This window comes from Homarus americanus, unplaced genomic scaffold, assembly GCF_018991925.1.
Source record: "Homarus americanus isolate GMGI-L3 unplaced genomic scaffold, GMGI_Hamer_2.0 scaffold24694, whole genome shotgun sequence".
NCBI classification, from domain to species: Eukaryota; Metazoa; Arthropoda; class Malacostraca; order Decapoda; family Nephropidae; genus Homarus; species Homarus americanus.
In genome coordinates, this window is record NW_024732780.1 from 7,892,470 (window position 1) to 7,909,962 (window position 17,493).

General features: G+C 46.3%; 1 protein-coding gene across 3 annotated transcripts; it reads right to left on the reverse strand.

Annotated features, from left to right (window-relative positions):
• Window positions 1-533: 533 nt before the first annotated feature.
• LOC121869035 (mucin-5AC-like) lies at window positions 534-17,132 on the reverse strand. 3 transcript variants are annotated; one of them, XM_042370115.1, is made up of 17 exons: window positions 14,562-17,132; window positions 12,208-14,017; window positions 11,596-11,841; window positions 11,248-11,495; window positions 10,836-10,952; window positions 10,285-10,662; window positions 9,923-10,016; window positions 8,598-8,858; window positions 8,246-8,355; window positions 7,305-7,499; window positions 6,632-6,769; window positions 5,667-5,762; window positions 4,830-4,985; window positions 4,385-4,664; window positions 3,953-4,216; window positions 3,514-3,698; window positions 534-3,014 (listed from the first exon to the last, which is right to left on the reverse strand). In XM_042370115.1, exons 1-17 carry the CDS (start codon window positions 16,932-16,934, stop codon window positions 2,757-2,759), a joined length of 7,209 nt encoding a protein of 2,402 aa, XP_042226049.1. In that variant the 5' UTR covers window positions 16,935-17,132; the 3' UTR covers window positions 534-2,756. The 3 variants fall into 3 exon arrangements, with proteins under 3 accessions (XP_042226049.1, XP_042226050.1, XP_042226051.1); XM_042370116.1 differs by lacking the exon at window positions 6,632-6,769; XM_042370117.1 differs by lacking the exons at window positions 5,667-5,762; window positions 6,632-6,769.
• Window positions 17,133-17,493: the final 361 nt, after the last annotated feature.

Here is a 17,493-nt window from a genome sequence, read left to right on the forward strand (position 1 = left end):
CTCTCGGAATTGGAATTTGAGGGGATTAACCAATTAATTACTTCCAGAACACAAAAACACCAAAATCTCACCTGGGAAATCCATAGTTGGCTAGTAATTAGCATTGAAAAAGTCCTAAAAATATTCCAAACCTCATTAGGGCCACTAATTATCCCTCAATCGAAACGAGGGTCATAGTTTGCAATCAGCATGCTCAGGAGTGCATGTACTGAGATTTTCAGCAAAATCAAATTTTTGGCCAAAAACATCAGTCTTACCTAATCTCCTTATTTGGGGAGGTGGGGGTTGGGAGTGGGGGAAGGGGGGGTGGAGGGGTGTTCTATCCCCCCCCTCCAGTATATTAAACAGAAAGAAGTTACTATGATATGTAGAAATTTGAGGCATTTTCTGGACGTGACATGATATAGCGCTAGGTGAGCACGAGCAGCGGAGATTTGTGTATGCTGCCTCCTTCTGTGTGTTATATTCACAGCATACCAAGCCACTGGGACATACTATAGACAGTAATAGTAAAAGGCTGAACAAAAGTGTTGTTCCAATAACCAGTTTATTCCATTAACATAATGTTGTTAGAATTTTCATAAGTTATTCTTGCTGTAGTTTTAAAAAGTAAATAAAATGCACCATAATGGTAATACAGTTGACCAGTATACTTCATGGATCACTTATACATGACCAGGAAGAGTATGAATGATATTTACAATATACATACAGATACACACCATCTACAATATATACACAAAGCTTGACAAATAAAGATATTGTAAGGAAGAGAAAAGTTGAACCTGTCAAACAATGAAGCCCAGTACTGTACAGCAGCTGGTTCTAACTTGTTCAAATATTAAATATGAGAGTTTTTCATCACAAAGTTGTTGTTCTAAAACTAATCTAAGGACGACACTGACTTCAAATAATATCTTTCTACATATATTTTTGTTTACTTAGAAAGTTTCAAAATATTAAATGACATTTGTCCATTAAACCTTAGAGATGATTAATTTACAGGAGTCCCGCAGTTTCAATAGTGAGGGACAGAATTTTGGAGCACCTACCAACTCTTCTACTGACTAATGTTACAAGGCTTACTGTTGGATACTGTATGAAAAAAAAGGTTTATCTCAAGTTACAGAGGTTTGATTAATTTACAGTTACCCGGTACAGGTCACTTGGCGGCAGTACGAGGAATGGTTACTACTGTATATATAAACTGTTAAGAGTTACCAACATAAGGTGTGTGTTTCTAGTAGTGATCTGTTTACCCATGAACTATGCACTTTCATACACTTAATTACAGTGTACAGTACTTGGCAATACTGTACTGTACTACTTGTTCTTTCACCGGAGATGTTCATTATTATATAGAACACTACTAAGAATACACACCTTAATATTGCCTAGAATTTCCCTGACAAGATAATATTTACCACTTTATAATGTACAGTATATCCAATAATCGTCCAACACACCGCCCATCATGACACACACACACACAAGGGAAGGTGGTACATTGACTAACACAGCCTTTCTCTACAGTAATAGTGAGGCAATATGAATCAGACTTCTTGTCATTCCCTTGCCTCTCCCCCTCCCGAAGGTAAAATACTAAAAATGTCAAACAAATTCTCGGGCAGATTATGGAGACATCTGTTGTGGGGAAAAATCTTCCAGCGAGAAAAACTTACATTAAGTACATAATTGTTTCTGAACAGTGTAACAAGGCTTCAGTGAGGTTCCTTATGATGAGGTGGTTGACAGAGTGGACAGTAGATAACAAGACAACATAAAGAAGTAACAGTTTTGATTTTAGCATGACACTTGAGTAAGGAAGACAGACTTTGTTTGATTATCATTCATGGACTTACACTCCCAAGAACCATAAGAGCATTTTGCAAGTACATCTGTTAAAAGTTTGTTCAAATTTATTTATATTGATCTTTGTAAATTGATTGTCAAATTACATGCAGGATACGGAGATGTGGCACACGCCACCTGAGATGTGACATACACCACCTGAGATATGACATACACCACCTGAGATGTGACACACGCCACCTGAGATGTGACACACACCACCTGAGACGTGGCACAAGCCATCCCCCATTCAGAGAAAATCACAAACCACTTCTCAGATGTCACTTGCATCAACTAATATAAGTTATCACATGGTTGCAAAGCTCACAGTAAGTCTATGGTATCTTATTGTTCAAAATATACATACAGTAAAGCCATTTGGTGAAGAGTTATGCATACCAGTCAATAGTCGCCCAGTATTTACAGAGCACGTTAGTACTGTTATTGTACCAGACTTTCTTCATACTTGTCAAAATATTATTCTAAATTGTCATACTGTAATAAAAGGACAAATACGTCGGCAAACAGTGTTGGGTATTACTGTACTGCAGACACTGGACTAATGGAGGCATAAACTCAACCTTCAGTTCCTGTTGCCTGAATAGCAATCTTGTAGTACAGTACTGAATAAATTATACACAGACATGTAAACATAGTGTCCCAACATGCTCATACATCCATAGGTAAGTTTTTGTATCTCACAAGACAACATAGTGTGTACAGTATTCCTCTACCCCCCTCCCCCACACAGCTTACAGCAGAGAAGCTATATTTGAGGTAGCCTTTCTCCAGTACTAGAAACAGTGTGTAAACATGGGCAGCTGTTCTCTAGTATTAGGAGCATCATGAATGATGAATTTGGATAGTTCCCCTCCTCAACCGAGGTACCAATTGTTATAATATAATCAAAAAGTGGTAACCTCTGGATCTCCTAAGAGTTTTAAAGTTTCCCGAAGGACTCTTGAATTTGTTCTAACAAGGAAAAGGAGATGGAACTTAGTGAGCACCGAGGACTCTAAAGGTCCCCGGATGAGTGAGTGAAGGACTGTCGCTCTCTCCAGGTCGAGCCATCTCTGTAAAACTTCCTCAACTTCTTCACCCTCTTTGGCATCACATCCAGAGCTGTCAGGGCCAAACAGGAGGACTTCTAATACACATTTAACCTGTAAAATCATGAACATTCAAGTGCAGGAAAAAATTACATGAAAATTCCCATATATAAATTAATACAGCCACACCAAGCTGATACATGTACGCTGTGAAGTGAAAAATATAAACTCAAAATTACACAATATTCACCACAGTAACAGTGTGGAAGAATCAGTTTTAAAGACCTTCTACAATACAACAGCAGATCAGAGTAAAACATATAAAACTATGCTAGAAAATTTATCACGGACAGTATACAGTACAATACAGCACTTTATTATGTTGACTGTATTTAGAAATGTATTAATATATTATTGAATTCATGATTTACTCATAGCGACTGAAGCCAACCAGTCTACTACAGTACTCCAGTTATAAAGGGATAACATGAGTAGTATGTATAACTGGATATATACAGTTTTTACTTCTGAGAATCTTTTAAAATAAGATAAGGAATTGTACTGTACCTTCATATTTGTTTGTGGGTTGACAAAATGACTGTGATGGTCTAACCTGTGTGAGTGATCCTGCTCTCTCCTGACCAAGTATCTGTAGGAGAATGTTGAAGGCGTGTTGGGAGGGAACTGGATCAGGGATGGTGAAGTTGCCTTCTCTTGCACACTCTAGTGGGTCGTCCACCCCCATGAGCAGTAAGGTCACTGCTGCAGCACACTGACACAGAGACATGAGAGCAGTACCTGGGAGAACAAGCTGGGATGAAGTACGTTGTGTTTAAGAACGAAGTTTGGTAGTTATTAACATAAACATAAGGAGGATAATGGCTAGTTTTTCTCTAGTTATGATACTGTCAATCATACTATCAAGTCTCAATTGGTAATTCCCTAATCCCATGTACAGAGGGAAGTTTAAACCACATATGCAAAGGGTTTGCCAGAGAAAGACTGATCCTACAGCTTCCAGTGCTGGTTCACACTGGACCTTGGTCACCCACCTGTCTCTGTGGGAGGCACAAGTATTAACCTGGGATCACAATCTTGTCCCTTTGCTCGACTCCCTCTAACTACAAGAGTCAGATCAATACAGGTTTCTTCTACACCCTGCGCCTGCAGCTGCTTGAGGCCCGTCACCAGCTGGAGGAGGAGGAGGCAGGTGTTACGCTCCCACTCTGCCGGAACAGCTGATAACCGCAAACACTCTTCTTCTGCCAACGTTCTCATTGTTGTTAAACTTATGGACGGTAAAACCCACACAATCCCTGCAAAAAATACAGTTTTACTTGCCTGAAAAAACCTACTGCCATGCATACTTAATAAAACACAGACAAAACCACAATAACTCCATGTGTAGAGTGTCACCTCTTAAGTGAATAAATTATCTTGAGTTTGCCAAATAAAATACTAAAATTAGACGTCCCTGTACTTACCAGGCGTTGACTTTCCTCGCGTAATGTATTTATGAGAGAGCAGGTGGCTGGGGAGGTTGTCTTTGAAGGTAGCGAGAGGTATAGGAGTTAAGAGGTGATGAGCATCCACTTTGGTTTCTGGGGTGAGCATGAGAACCACGTCCCGGCCCCGAGCTACTCCAACGTAAAACAAGCGGTGGCCGGCGCCTACTATTATGTCGTCGTCTATGGTAATGTCTTCCCACCGATAGACTCCTGAACTGACTTCCTCGTACCCCACAGGACAACAGTTCGTGGACAGCTTAAGTGTGGAGATAATGTCAAACAGTACAATACTAACAGGCTACTATATTATTACAGTTGTATTATCATTATTATTATTCTTGTAAAATGTACTAATATCAAGTCATTTATTTCAAAGAGTAAGAGGCTTGCTGGTCATTATGTTAACAGTATTAAACCTTACTTGATCTAACAGGTTGGAGAGAGCTTCGAGATTGGCGGAGATTACGGCACCGTATTGATCTTCCAGACTTCTGTGCGTCATTGCTGAGGCACGACGAACGCTCAGACGACCTGTCTTCTCCTGGCGTGAAGACGGGGCAGAGGTTGTGTCTTCAGTCTGTAATACAAACTTACGTGTGTGAGGAGGAGGAGGAGGAGGAGGAGGAGGGTGGTGGTCAATAAAGTAATCAGTGACGTCTCAAAATTTTACTTTACGTCTCATAGTTTAATTATTGTTGGATAATTGGTTAATAACAGTAATACCATCATAACAACAAGAACAATATGCTTCATGATGTATAACCTTTACTACACAGAAGAAGTAAACTCTTAGTGAATATTTATCTGAATCTCTCTTTCATTATCTCCAACACCTCTACTTATAAGAGAAGAAACTGATTTGTGAATGGCATTAGTCAATTAAACCATCATGGAATTATTTTGTTTCTGCTGAGTAATTCTAAATCCTCCTGACACAGTACTACCTCCATGTTACTCAGTGTCTAAATGTCATGTTGCCTGTGTTAGTCAGACTGAGTTCCCACACTAGTCTGTAACATCACAAGATGCCTTATGCTTAAAGCTGGGGAGGTGACCAGCAACTAAAATATAATGAGATTCTGTACGTTGTTATTCAATCCGCTGTGAGTGTAAGAAATAGCAAATATGGCAACAAAATATATATCTTTTAACTCTTGCAAGTCTTTTTTTCTTGTGATGAAGGCCTTAGACTCACGAAAACAACTGAGTATAGAGAAGCTAATAAGAGCCTCTGACACACACATCAAGAGCAGCTCACCTGATAGACTCCCCGCGGTGTCTGGTAAACCTCTTCAGTGTAACTCGAGGAAGACAACACTGTACACGTGGAGGATCCTACACTGATCTGGGTCACCTGGCAGTGTTGAGTAATAAAGTAATGTTTAGTAGTTGAGAATATACTGTATACTGTATCATGATCATTAGACTTGTATGGAGGTACTACTGAGGAAGGCGACCGTCTATTGTACAAGTCCCCCACTCAAGCTCTTGTGTAATATTGTGCTCACACTTCAGCACCACCACTCACCATCATCACCATCATCACCACTCACCACCACCATCACCACTTACACTACACCATCACCACTTACACTACACCATCACCACAACCACTCATCACCAACACTCACCACCACACTATCACCATCGGCTGTATTCTCACATCTTGTCTCTCTCTTTACCTGTACTGCACCTCACACAACCCTCACCTTCTACGTCATTACCTGGGATTATTAATGACACTTTACACAGTTTCACACCTGTACCATCACCAGGGTAGAAAACCTCACAGTTCTAGCCTAAGAATTATGTGCACTGAAGACTCACTCATATACACTGTACAAGTTAATTATCTCATCTCAAGGAACTTTCTCAGCCTCAAGTTAACTCTTGCTGTACAGGGGGGTCTCTCTATGGAATGAAGAATATTGTCTCATACAGTATTAACCAAATGGAATGTTAAAAATTACGTCCTGTGGTGAAGAGGGTTGAACATCAGGCTGAGTAATACTGACTATCTACAAGAATATTCAACTACTAAACTGTTCCGTCAGTTTTTACCTTTCCTCTTAATTTATTTTTACTTACAATGGGCTTCCATATCACTAAGGATATAAGTAATGTACAGAAGCAAATGTACTAATATATAAAATCTCAGTAAAGTGACATTTAGCATAACAAAAATCCGATTAAGAACGTCATGCAGTTAGGTACTAGTCTCACCATGGTGGACAAGGGAGGCTGTGCTGGGATAATGTATCCATCAGGTGTGTGAATGTCTTGGGGTGACTTGGGTCGTGCCTCGGGGGGAAGAGGAGCATCGTAGAGAACAGGCGAGGGTGACCGCAAAGCAACGCCGTACTGTTTGGTGTTCGTATCGTTAGTGCAGGTTAGGTCAGTGTGTTAGGAGGTTCCTCGAGGTAAATTTTAGTCTTTATAATACAATGTGTGAATAAGCGAGTGAAATATGAGTGAGAAATTAAAGAAAAGGAAATTAGAAAGGACAAAATGAAAACAGGAAAATGGCAAAATAAACGAGGAAGATCAAATCGTGAATAAAAAGCAGAGAAGCGTGAAGGTTGCAGAGAGTTACATTACTGCGATGGTATAATAGGGGGTCATACTAATAGCACTGCTAGTTTATTAATGTAGCTCCAGCTTTATACTACAGGCAATACTATGTGGTTACAGCATTATCTACAGCATTTTTTAATCAAATATGTTAATGCTACTCTATACAATCTAGTTAACAGAGGATTAACCCTACCTAACTCTCAGGACTCAAATACTAAACCTTCTTATACATACATTCAATAATACATACATACATACATACATACATACAGTACAACAGACACAAAAGTCCTACCAAAAAAAATACCTTCAGGTGACTCACATTAGTGGCGTCATCTCTCCCGACAGTCTCATAGTCGCTGTTGGTGTAGTGAGGCTGGTGTGGTCTCGCTGGTGCAGGACCCTTGGCCGCTCTAGAACTGGTGATGCTGCTACAACTGCTGCTCGTACTGTCTTGTTTCTGGTGTTTGATTAGTCTCTGTGCTGCTGCCTGCTGAGCTGCTTCGTGCACGGCTTGCTGTTGGGCACCGAGGAGTCAGTGTACAGTAAACCCTCTCAATACAGGAATGAATGCAGTAAACCCTCCCAATACAGGAATGAATACAGTAAACCTTCTCAATAACAGAATACTCCTAATAATGGACAGGACTTACAAGAATTAGTCTGGCATTGGGAGAGAGTATTGTACTACTGTAGTTCTATGTTGTACCTGTGTCATGTATCCAACACTGTGGCTCTCAGCTCTTGGGTGCTAATTAAAACAGTTCCCAGCCCTTTATCTCTCTACAGCAGTATTCACATTGTTGGTACCTGAGGCTGTATATATATATCATTGAGGGTCACAGAAAATAGGTGAGAATTTGATTAAACATTCTAATAAATAGATCACCTGAAGATTTAACCCCTAGATTATTTCACCTTCAAATTAACAACCCTAACCTAACCTAACTTAATCACATAGCCAATAAAGTATTAGGGTGTTTAATTATTAGGTAAAATTAGCTAGAGGGCGAATTTTCAGGTTATATTGGATTTTAGTTAGACTCAATGTACTGTACTGTGTGTGTGTGTGTGTGTGTTCCTTATGCATTTACACAGTTTTGAGATAAAGAGCTGAAACTAGGGTAAGGAGGTGTAGGCGGACTAAGGGGAAGGTCTTGCATTATATCTGTCCTCCTAAGAGATGACAGGTAAATCACAGATCCCAGTAACAATATCCTGAATCTTTGGGTAACATGAGGGAGCAAGACGACCCGAGCTCACCTGGAAGGACTGAGGGGGCTGTGGTGCTCGTCTCTTTTCCCTGTCGTCCTCTCCTCGGATGCTGGCTGTCCTCCCTGGCTTGCGGGGAGTGATGGGGGCGCGGACGTCACCTGTGGCATAAGGAAGTGTCATGCTAGGTTACAAGTTGGGGGTGGTCATTCATACAAACATTACCACTCACACACTACACTACACACACACACACACACACACACACACACACACACACCTGTACAAACACACATACACTCCTTCAATCACACATACACTCCTTTGCAAACAAACACACTCCCCTGAAACCCACCAACAAACACACTCCTGCACAAACAACAACAAAACAAGATTCACTCACCCAAATTAGCATAGACAGAATCCCTGCCCAGCCTGGGTGGCTCAGGTCTGGGCGGACCTGACTTGGTGCCTGCATTACTGGGCGTGCGTGTGGGCGGGGGCGGACGCTGGGGCCGCGAGGGCGTGTCGGTGGTGGGCGTGGGAGAGTTGTGGTGGTGTGGGCGTGAGGGCGTGTGGAGGTCGGCGAGAGAGGAATAAATGTCATAGGTTTGGCCGGTCTCCAGGGACACCTTTCTGGGTGGTGGCGGCGGCTTGGGGCGACCTACAGGAGTGAACGATGAGAGTTACGGCGTCGGCAAGGCTGCGGCCGATGTCTTACCCACTACAAGTAAGACTCCTGGTCCTAATATGCCCTAACCAAACCTAAGTACAGCAAGTTCTCTTAAGTCTTAATTCAACAACAGTTTGGTTAGATTAAATTTGGTTTGGTTAGACTGTTAGATTAGGTGTGGTTAGATTAAGTTGGGGCCAATAAGAACAACAACTTATTAGGATTTAAGGTATGCAGCTTCCATAATGCTTCTCTCGGGGGTAAATGATGTATGAAGACTCAGTGAGCGGCAGTGCTGTGTGACCCAGAGACTCTACTGTAACAATATATTCTGTTGATACTCAAGTTCATCCTGGTAATAGTGCTCTCTCTCTCTCTCTCTCTCTCTCTCTCTCTCTCCATAATGTAACACTGTACAATGTAGTTCATCTTGATAATAGTGATATATTCTCTCTCCATAACAAAAAAAAATTGCACAAAGGCGTTGAATGAAGGTGAGAGGTGAAGGGAGGTGAGTGGTGAGGGTGAAGGGAGTGGTGAGGGTGAAGGGAGGTGAGTGGTGAAGGGAGGTGAGTGGTGAGGGTGAAGGAGGGGTGAGGGTGAAGGAGTGGTGAGGGTGATGGAGGGATGGGTGGGGAGGGGAGGGGAGGGGCGTTGGCTCTACCAGGTAACAGGGTGTAGCATTCCTGCAACACCTACACACCTGTACGATACACACACACACACACACACACACACACACACACACCTGACCTGTACACAGTAACTTTCTCTCTCTCTATGGTGTACAGTCTAATCCGGGATCACCTGGAAATTAGCCCCCTCCCCGTTTATTTCATCTGATTATACACCCTAAAGCTACCTGGAAGGGGTAAGGTGAGGTAAGTTTAAGCAGGTAAAGACGCCATATTAGGCACTGAGATAAATAACAATAAAAAAACAACTACTTACGATTTAAAACATGAAACACTGAAATACAAGGGTGTCAGTATAATAATAAGAGGGTCAGTATAATCTACAACACTGATAACTGACATTACTGATAGAACACTTACCCTCTGAGTTGAAGCCCAGGTTATGTGAGGTGGTGGTGGTGATATTAGCGCTGGTATAACTAGAGCCTGATTCTCTTCTTTCAATAGCTGCTTCCTGTAATAATAATAATAATAATAATAAAAATAATAATAATAGTAATAATAATAATAATCAGTAAAATTATCATGCAGGTTTATAATTGGATAAGCTTGTACTGTATATAAACAATGCAGGTATACATTTCAGCATGAACATACACTCCTGAACACTAACTCTCACTGAGGTACATAACACAAGTATTTTAGGTCCCACGAAAAAGATATATCAGAGGGGTTGTTAGGTTAGGTCAATATATATATAGATAATATTCACTAATACTTACTCTCCTTAGGAACGAACTACGCTTCTCCAGGGCAGTAGTGGTGGGTGGTGGGGAGGCTGTGGTCATCACCGTCGCCATAGGACTGGTAGCATAGATGGGTACACAGGTTGATGTGGTGACGGATGTGACGTTAGAGGGCGTGGTGGTGAATGACGCGGTGTTTATTGTGGTGAGGGAGGTGGTGGTGATGGTGGTGGCTGGTGGGAGGGATGATACGACCCCTGCAGTAGCTGGTATGGTGGTTCCTGCAGCTCCACCTATTGACGATGATGTTGTAGGGTGTGGATGTCCCCAAGACGACCCGTGGGAGGCCTCAGCGGAACTCTCTGATCTCTTGCTAGCCAGGGAGGGCGCGGGGGAGGCCTGCACCGCCGACGCCTGCAGCAGAACCCCCCACATGTTAGCTTCATCATCATCATCTTTCTCCCCCTCTCTCTAGTTCCCCCTTCTCTCTTTCTTCCCCCCTCTCATCCCTCCTGTCTATCTCTCTCTTTCTCATCTCTCTATCTTCCTCATTCTCTCTCTTCCCCCCCCCCCTCTCTCTCACTTACCTGTGTGATGGAGGCATAAGCGTCCTCCAGCTTGGCACTCAGCTGCGGTGGCGGGATATAACCGTAAATCCCCGTGTAGTCGTAGATGGGCGATGTCTTCTCTGGCCTGGCGATCACCTGGCGAACACACGAGAGGAAAGACACACAAATTACTGACTGGTGTTATGGAGACAGTGAAAGATAAAGTAGTTCTGTTTTTTTTGTGTTTGTTTTTAGACTTGTCCAAATAATGAAAACTTAAAAACATGATAAATGAGACTGAGAGGTGTGTAAAGATTGTTTGTTTCGGGTTAACACACATACTGTACATATACTACAGTACGTCTTATACACAACATACCTTAATACACAGATACAACACACCACTATAACACCTCCACTACAACACCACTACAGCACACACAACACCCACCTCAACACCGTTCTGGTTGTAGTCAAGAGGATGTATAATAGTGAGTCTGCCTTTCTTGTTCTCCCTGTGAAGGCGTTTCTCTTGTTCCTTGTGACTCTTCTTCTCCTCGTCCTTCCCGCTACCCAGCCGCAGCAGCTTCTTGAGTGAGAACCTCGAGGACGACGTCTTCTTGTTGCTGCGGTCTCGCCCTCGATCTGAGCTGCTCGAGTCTCGCTTAACCGTAGGAGGCGAGGACGGACGGAAGAAACCTGAGGGAGAGGAGAGGGAGGGTGAGAGGGTGTGTGTGTGAGAGAGAGAGAGACAGACAGAGTACTCCCTTAAACACACACACGCTCCTCCTCGACTCACCTGATCTGCCGAAGCTAAACTTGGAGGAGGAGGAGGAAGAGGCAGGTATCCCCGCTCCCGACAAGGTGTGGTCGATGTTAACTATGTGGTCACTGGCCCGGGGGACGGAGTGAGAGCGAGAGGCCTGGGGCTTGGTGTAGGCGCCCCCAGGACACCCCGAGGGCACCAGGCTGGGAACTTGGTACACCTCACTACCCCTCGGGCTTGTGGTCACTATACCTAAGGAGGTGGGACTGTCGTAGATACCTGCATGGGGAGAAGGAGCTGTGTCGTTACTGGGTCTCAGGTGGTGCACACACACACAGTCCCAACCACTGTAAAAATTATCAATAACTTGTAATCAACAAATGTATTCACTCCGTCAATCTTACTCCTTGCACTGTCACTATGTTGAAATGCCCTGTAGTTTGAGCTTCTCCCCACCTAGTTATTATATATTATATTTGTATCACTTATGTTACTTGTATATTATTGGTCAATCAAGTGACCCATTCCCCAATTATGTAACTGTATATTTTCAGCCTTCTGCCTGCCATGCTCCTTCAATAAGCCGTTAATTATTATTATCACACACACACACACACACACACACCGTCAGGAGGAGAGGCTCACCTTTAGTATCATGGGTCACGATGGGCCCGATGGAGTTCCTGTAGAAGGGGATGGCTGACGACGACCTCTCAGCCTTCCTCAAGGTCGGCTGGGCTTCCTCTTCCTCGTCGTCGTCATCAAAGTCGTCGGTGAAGGAGGAGTAGGACTCACCATCTTTGTTGTCAGCAGGTGTCGGGGCGGCCACAGTAGTGTCTTGGTCGACTCCTTCAAGAGAGTCCTGTGGTGGAGATGTTTCCGAGGGCAGTGAGGACTGAGTCACCACCGGCGTGGCTCCCTCAGGCGGCTCCTCCGTCTTACAGTCTTCCTCGCCCTCTTCCGCCGGAGGTCGAGGAGCAAGACGCTTACTAGCACTCGACCTTGTGGCTTTGGTACCGAAGTCGAGGGCGGCAGAAAGCAAGGAACGGTTGGCCTCGAAGGTGGACCTCGACTGGCATCTGGTGGACTCCTGACGGGGGGCTGAAGACGGGGAGTAGATAGACTCAGAGGGCGACCCTGATGAGGTGGTCGGCGACCCTTGACTCACCTCAGGGACGCTGATGCTGTCGTCAATCTCGTGGTAAATCGTGGCGTCGTCGTCCTTCTTCAGCTCCTCCTGCGTGGTGTCTGGCGTGGACGACACCCTGGAGGCGAGGGTGACGGGGATGTCGTAGACAGCTTCCACCTGCTGGCGTCCACTGGGAGAGGGTATAGCGGGCGCCTGGATGGTGGGTGGCGGCTTCTTGTGTTCAGGCGTCACTCTGTACAGCACCTCTGGCCTACCATCTGGGTGTGATTGTGAGGAGGACGCCTCTGAGGTTCCCGACGCGGTAGAGACTGTGTCGCTCCTGTCGTCTGTACTCAGTGTGACAAGGTTAGGTGTTGAGATGGCCCCCGAGAGGCTGCCGATGGACACCTTGGGGGTGACAGGTGACGGAGTGGCGTATATCCTGGGGCTGCTGCCCGAAGGCTTGAACGGGACCTTCGGTTTATCCTTTAACTTAGGAGGTTTGGGTGTGATGACTGGCTTAGCCCCGGGGAGGCCCTTGAGGCAAGACGTCGAGGCATAGAGAGCAGACTTTTGGATCCCTGCCGTCGGCGCTGGCACCTCCGGCTGTGATTTGATCTCCTTCAGGAAGTCTGTCGTCTCCGGGGTGTGCATGGTGGAGGGGGAGCTGTAGGTGTCATCATACATGTTGCGGGGTGAGGAGTGGAGGAAGGAGCTCTGTGGGGTGGTGGAGGTGAACACTACAGGGGTGCCGAAGGTGGTCATGAGGCTGGAGGTGCTCCCCTGGCGGCTGGCGGGGGTCTTGCCGTTCCCTGACTCACTACACGGAGTCCTTGGCGTCTCTGGAACACTCTGGTTAGATGAGGTTCTTGAAGCCGTCACGTGGTTGTGACTAACTGTAGTCCTCGGTGAGTCAGATTGAGTCTTCGGATGCTCTGACTGACTCTGACTCGGAGCTCTACTGACAACTTCCTCAACACTCTGGTCAGGTAAACTTCTTGAGGCCTCTGAAGGATTTTGATTAGATTGGTTTTTGTGAATTTTTGACGAAGTTGTGGGAGACTCTGACGTGCCCTGACTACCTGAGGTCTTGGGGGCGCCTGCTGCCTGACGGTGAGGATTAACACAACCCTCGGGGGTATTTTGATCTGTCGGAGTTCTGCTGGCTACTGAAGGTGTCTGGGTGGGCGGGGTATTGGGTGTGTCAGGGAGATGGGCGGAGGTTGGAGGGTGGTTGGTGGAGGCTGTAGAGTGGTGATTGGTGGAGGTTAGAGGGTGGTTAGTGGAGGCTGTAGAGTGGTGATTGGTGGAGGTTGGAGGGTGGTTGGTGGGCTGGAGATTGGTGGTTGGGTGGAGGCTGTAGAGTGGGTGATTGGTGGAGTTGGAGGGTGGTTAGTGGCTGTGATTGGTGGAGGTTGGGGTGGTTAGTGGAGGCTGTAGAGTGGTGATTGGTGGAGGCTGGATGGTGGAGGCTGTGGAGGTGGTTAGTGGAGGCTGAGGTTGGAGGGTGGTTGGTGGAGGCTGTAGAGTGGTGATTGGTGGAGGTTGAGGGTGGTTGGTGGAGGCTGTAGAGTGGTGATTGTGGAGGTTGGAGGGTGGTTGGTGGAGGCTGTAGAGTGGTGATTGGTGGAGGTTGGAGGGTGGTTGGTGGAGGCTGTGAGTGGTGATTGGTGGAGGTTGGAGGGTGGTTAGTGGAGGCTGTAGAGTGGTGATTGGTGGAGGTTGGAGGGTGGCTGGTGGAGGCTGTAGAGTGGTGATTGGTGGAGGTTGGAGGGTGGTTGGTGGAGGCTGTAGAGTGGTGATTGGTGGAGGTTGGAGGGTGGTTGGTGGAGGCTGTAGAGTGATGATTGGTGGAGGTTGGAGGGTGGTTAGTGGAGGCTGTAGAGTGGTGATTGGTGGAGGTTGGAGGGTGGTTGGTGGAGGCTGTAGAGTGGTGATTGGTGGAGGTTGGAGGGTGGTTGGTGGAGGTTGAGGTATAAGAGGTACCTCCAACACGTGACTTATCAACATCTAGAGGACTGGGCCGTGACTGAGCCTTGATAATGTCCTCTTGGCTGTCAGACTTACCATTATTATCTTTAAGCTTCTTCTCTAAGACGGACTTCACGGCTGCATTAAGTGTCTGCTGCACTAAAGTTGACTTGAGTGAATTTCTGCTCTCTGGTGTTACTTTAGTTCCTGGCGACGTTTCAGGCTGTGCTGCTGCTCCATTTGTGTGACGTTCCGTAGGTGAGGGAGAATTGCTACTTGTTGTGGGACTTGGGGTAACCCGAGGCTCAGGAGGACTTGATTTTGGGGAGGTCTTGCGGTGTTGTGTGGTGGTGGTGTTGGCCTGGTGGTAGGTTGGGTCCCCTGCTGTTTGTGACTGATTCATGAGAGACTTCCTGGGGGCTGACACAGGGGGGACTTTTTTAGGCGGGTCTTTTGCATCACTGTTGACCTTTGTTCCACTTTCTCCTGAAGACTTGACGGTGTTGTTCAGCCTCTCACTCACAACACCATTCTGAGTTTGGTTTACCTTCTGGGCTGAGAGAACCCCACCTGTCGCTGCCACACCTGGTGAAGGAAGACTCGATTTTGACGTAACAGCTGAGTTAACAGTTTGTTTGGCTACCTGAGGCACCACATCAGTAATCTTCGTGACCTTTGACTGGGTGACAGGACTACACTCGGCGGATTTGACTGTCTCGTCCACGCCCGACACACAGACATCATCTATGGACGTGACCCTGACCTTCTTGGCGTCCCCTGAGTGATATATGTCATCAATGGAGGTGATCTTCTCGGCGCTGGACTTGAGTTGCTGGTGCGGGGAACTGGTCTTCTCTATCATCTCCTCCTCCCTGGCGACGTACTTTGGCTTGATGCCCTTGAGGGGGATCTCCTCGGCGTCCCCCGTGAGCCCAGTCCTCACCACCTCCCCGTTCTTCATGGGCAGGACCTGGTTTACCCTCAGTTCGTTGTTGTTGCGGGCGATCAGCGGCTTGGTCGACACGAGGGGAGATGAACGTTTTAACTTTACTTTACCTTCTTGTTTGTCTTCTTTCTTCTCTTCATGTTTGTCTTCTTTCTTCTCTTCCTGTTTGTCTCTCTCGTTCTTCATTCTATTTTCTCTCCCTAGTCTCTCCAGTTCTTCTATCTCCGCTATGATCATCTTCCTCTTCTCCTCCAGTTCCTTGACGGAGGGAAGTAGTTCCTCAATGTCCTTCTTCAGGTTGTCGTTGTCGGAGTTGAAGTCGGTGTTCTTGTCCGTCAGTTGCCTTAACACCCGCTCGTCTGGGGTCAACTCAGTCAGGTCGTCGTAATCCTCGTCGTCATCATCGTCAAAGTCGTCTTCACCGTCGGAATAATCTACGTCACCACCATAGCCGATAACTTCCTCAAGCTGTGGGTTAAAGCTTATGGAGCCTCGCTTACTCCTAAACTGGCCTGGGGTCTTGACGATACTGACAGGGGGGACGAACTCTTTCCTCTCAAGTGTAAGGTGATTGTTCTCCCTGACCACGCTGTCCTCTCCCTTCTCCTCAGCTGATTGGTCACTCCCTGCCTCACTCTTTAGGGAAGCGGTGTCACTATTGGCCGCCGAGCAAGACACCTCATAGGAACACGCTGACGAAGTAGCAGACGAAGCGGTACTGCCATCATGACTCGCCTCAGACCCCAGATCGCTACTTACGTCTCCCTTATCCTCTCTACACTTCACCTCCTCTTTATCACTCTCCACCTTCTCTTCTCTGTCACTCTTACTCTCCAACAGTTCCGACAGGAGTCTCGCCTCACTCTGCGTCGTCTTCACCTGCCGGAGTAACCTGGAGCTCCTCAGGGTATCGGTACTGTCCTCTGAGTCGACCATATCACTCAACAACAGATTCTTCTCGTTCTCTTGGCTCACTAAGCTCGACATGCCTTTAATGAGCCCAGGAGACTTGAGATTAGTGGTGTCAGTGTTGGTATCTGTCTGATCGATCATGATAGATTTCCACGAGTTATTGTAGTAACCCCGCTGATACACGCCGCCAGCCACCCCTATGTACCTCCTCGAACCACCTCCTCCACTCAAACCTTCCACCCCCGTCCTGCTCCTCAAGGATAAACTCACACCTCCTCCTCCACCTAATAGTTTTCCATCTTTACTCTCTGTGTCTCTTACTCCTACTCCATGCTCCTCCTTGGACTTGAAACAGTTAGAACATAAGTCTTTCCTCCAAGTATTCTGTACGAACGTTTGGCAGATAACGGACATGGCGTCAGAGGTCCCCAGATCGAGTGTGAGGTGGAGTGAGAGGTCAAGCACGAAGTCGAGTGGGGGATCAAGTGTGAGGTAATGAAGGTTGGAGGAGGAGGTTGGAGGAGGAGGTGCAAGGGGAGGATCAAGGACGTCCGGGTAAAAATGGCGTAAGAGTAGAGGTGTGTGTGTGTGAAGGGTGAGGGAGGGTGAGGGGGTGAGGGAGGGTGGAGGAGGGTAGAGGATGAGGGAGGGTAGGGAGGGGGTAGAGGGTGAGGGAGGGGCAGGGGGTGAGGGAGGGGTAGAGGGTGAGGGAGGGGTGGAGGGTGAGGGAGAGGTAGGGGGAGAGGGAGGGGTAGGGGGTGAGGGAGGGTGAGAGATGGTTCAAGGAGTCTTCATGTTGACGAGTCTGTGGCCTCCTCAGCTCACAGTGTCCTAGACTCAACTCACAGCTTCCTGGACTCAATAGTACTCTGGACTTCTCAGCTCACAGGGCCAGACGTTCTCAGCTCACTCCTAGCATCACTCAAGAAACCTGGAAGATAAACAAGACAGGTTGAGATACAGGTAACGGTGA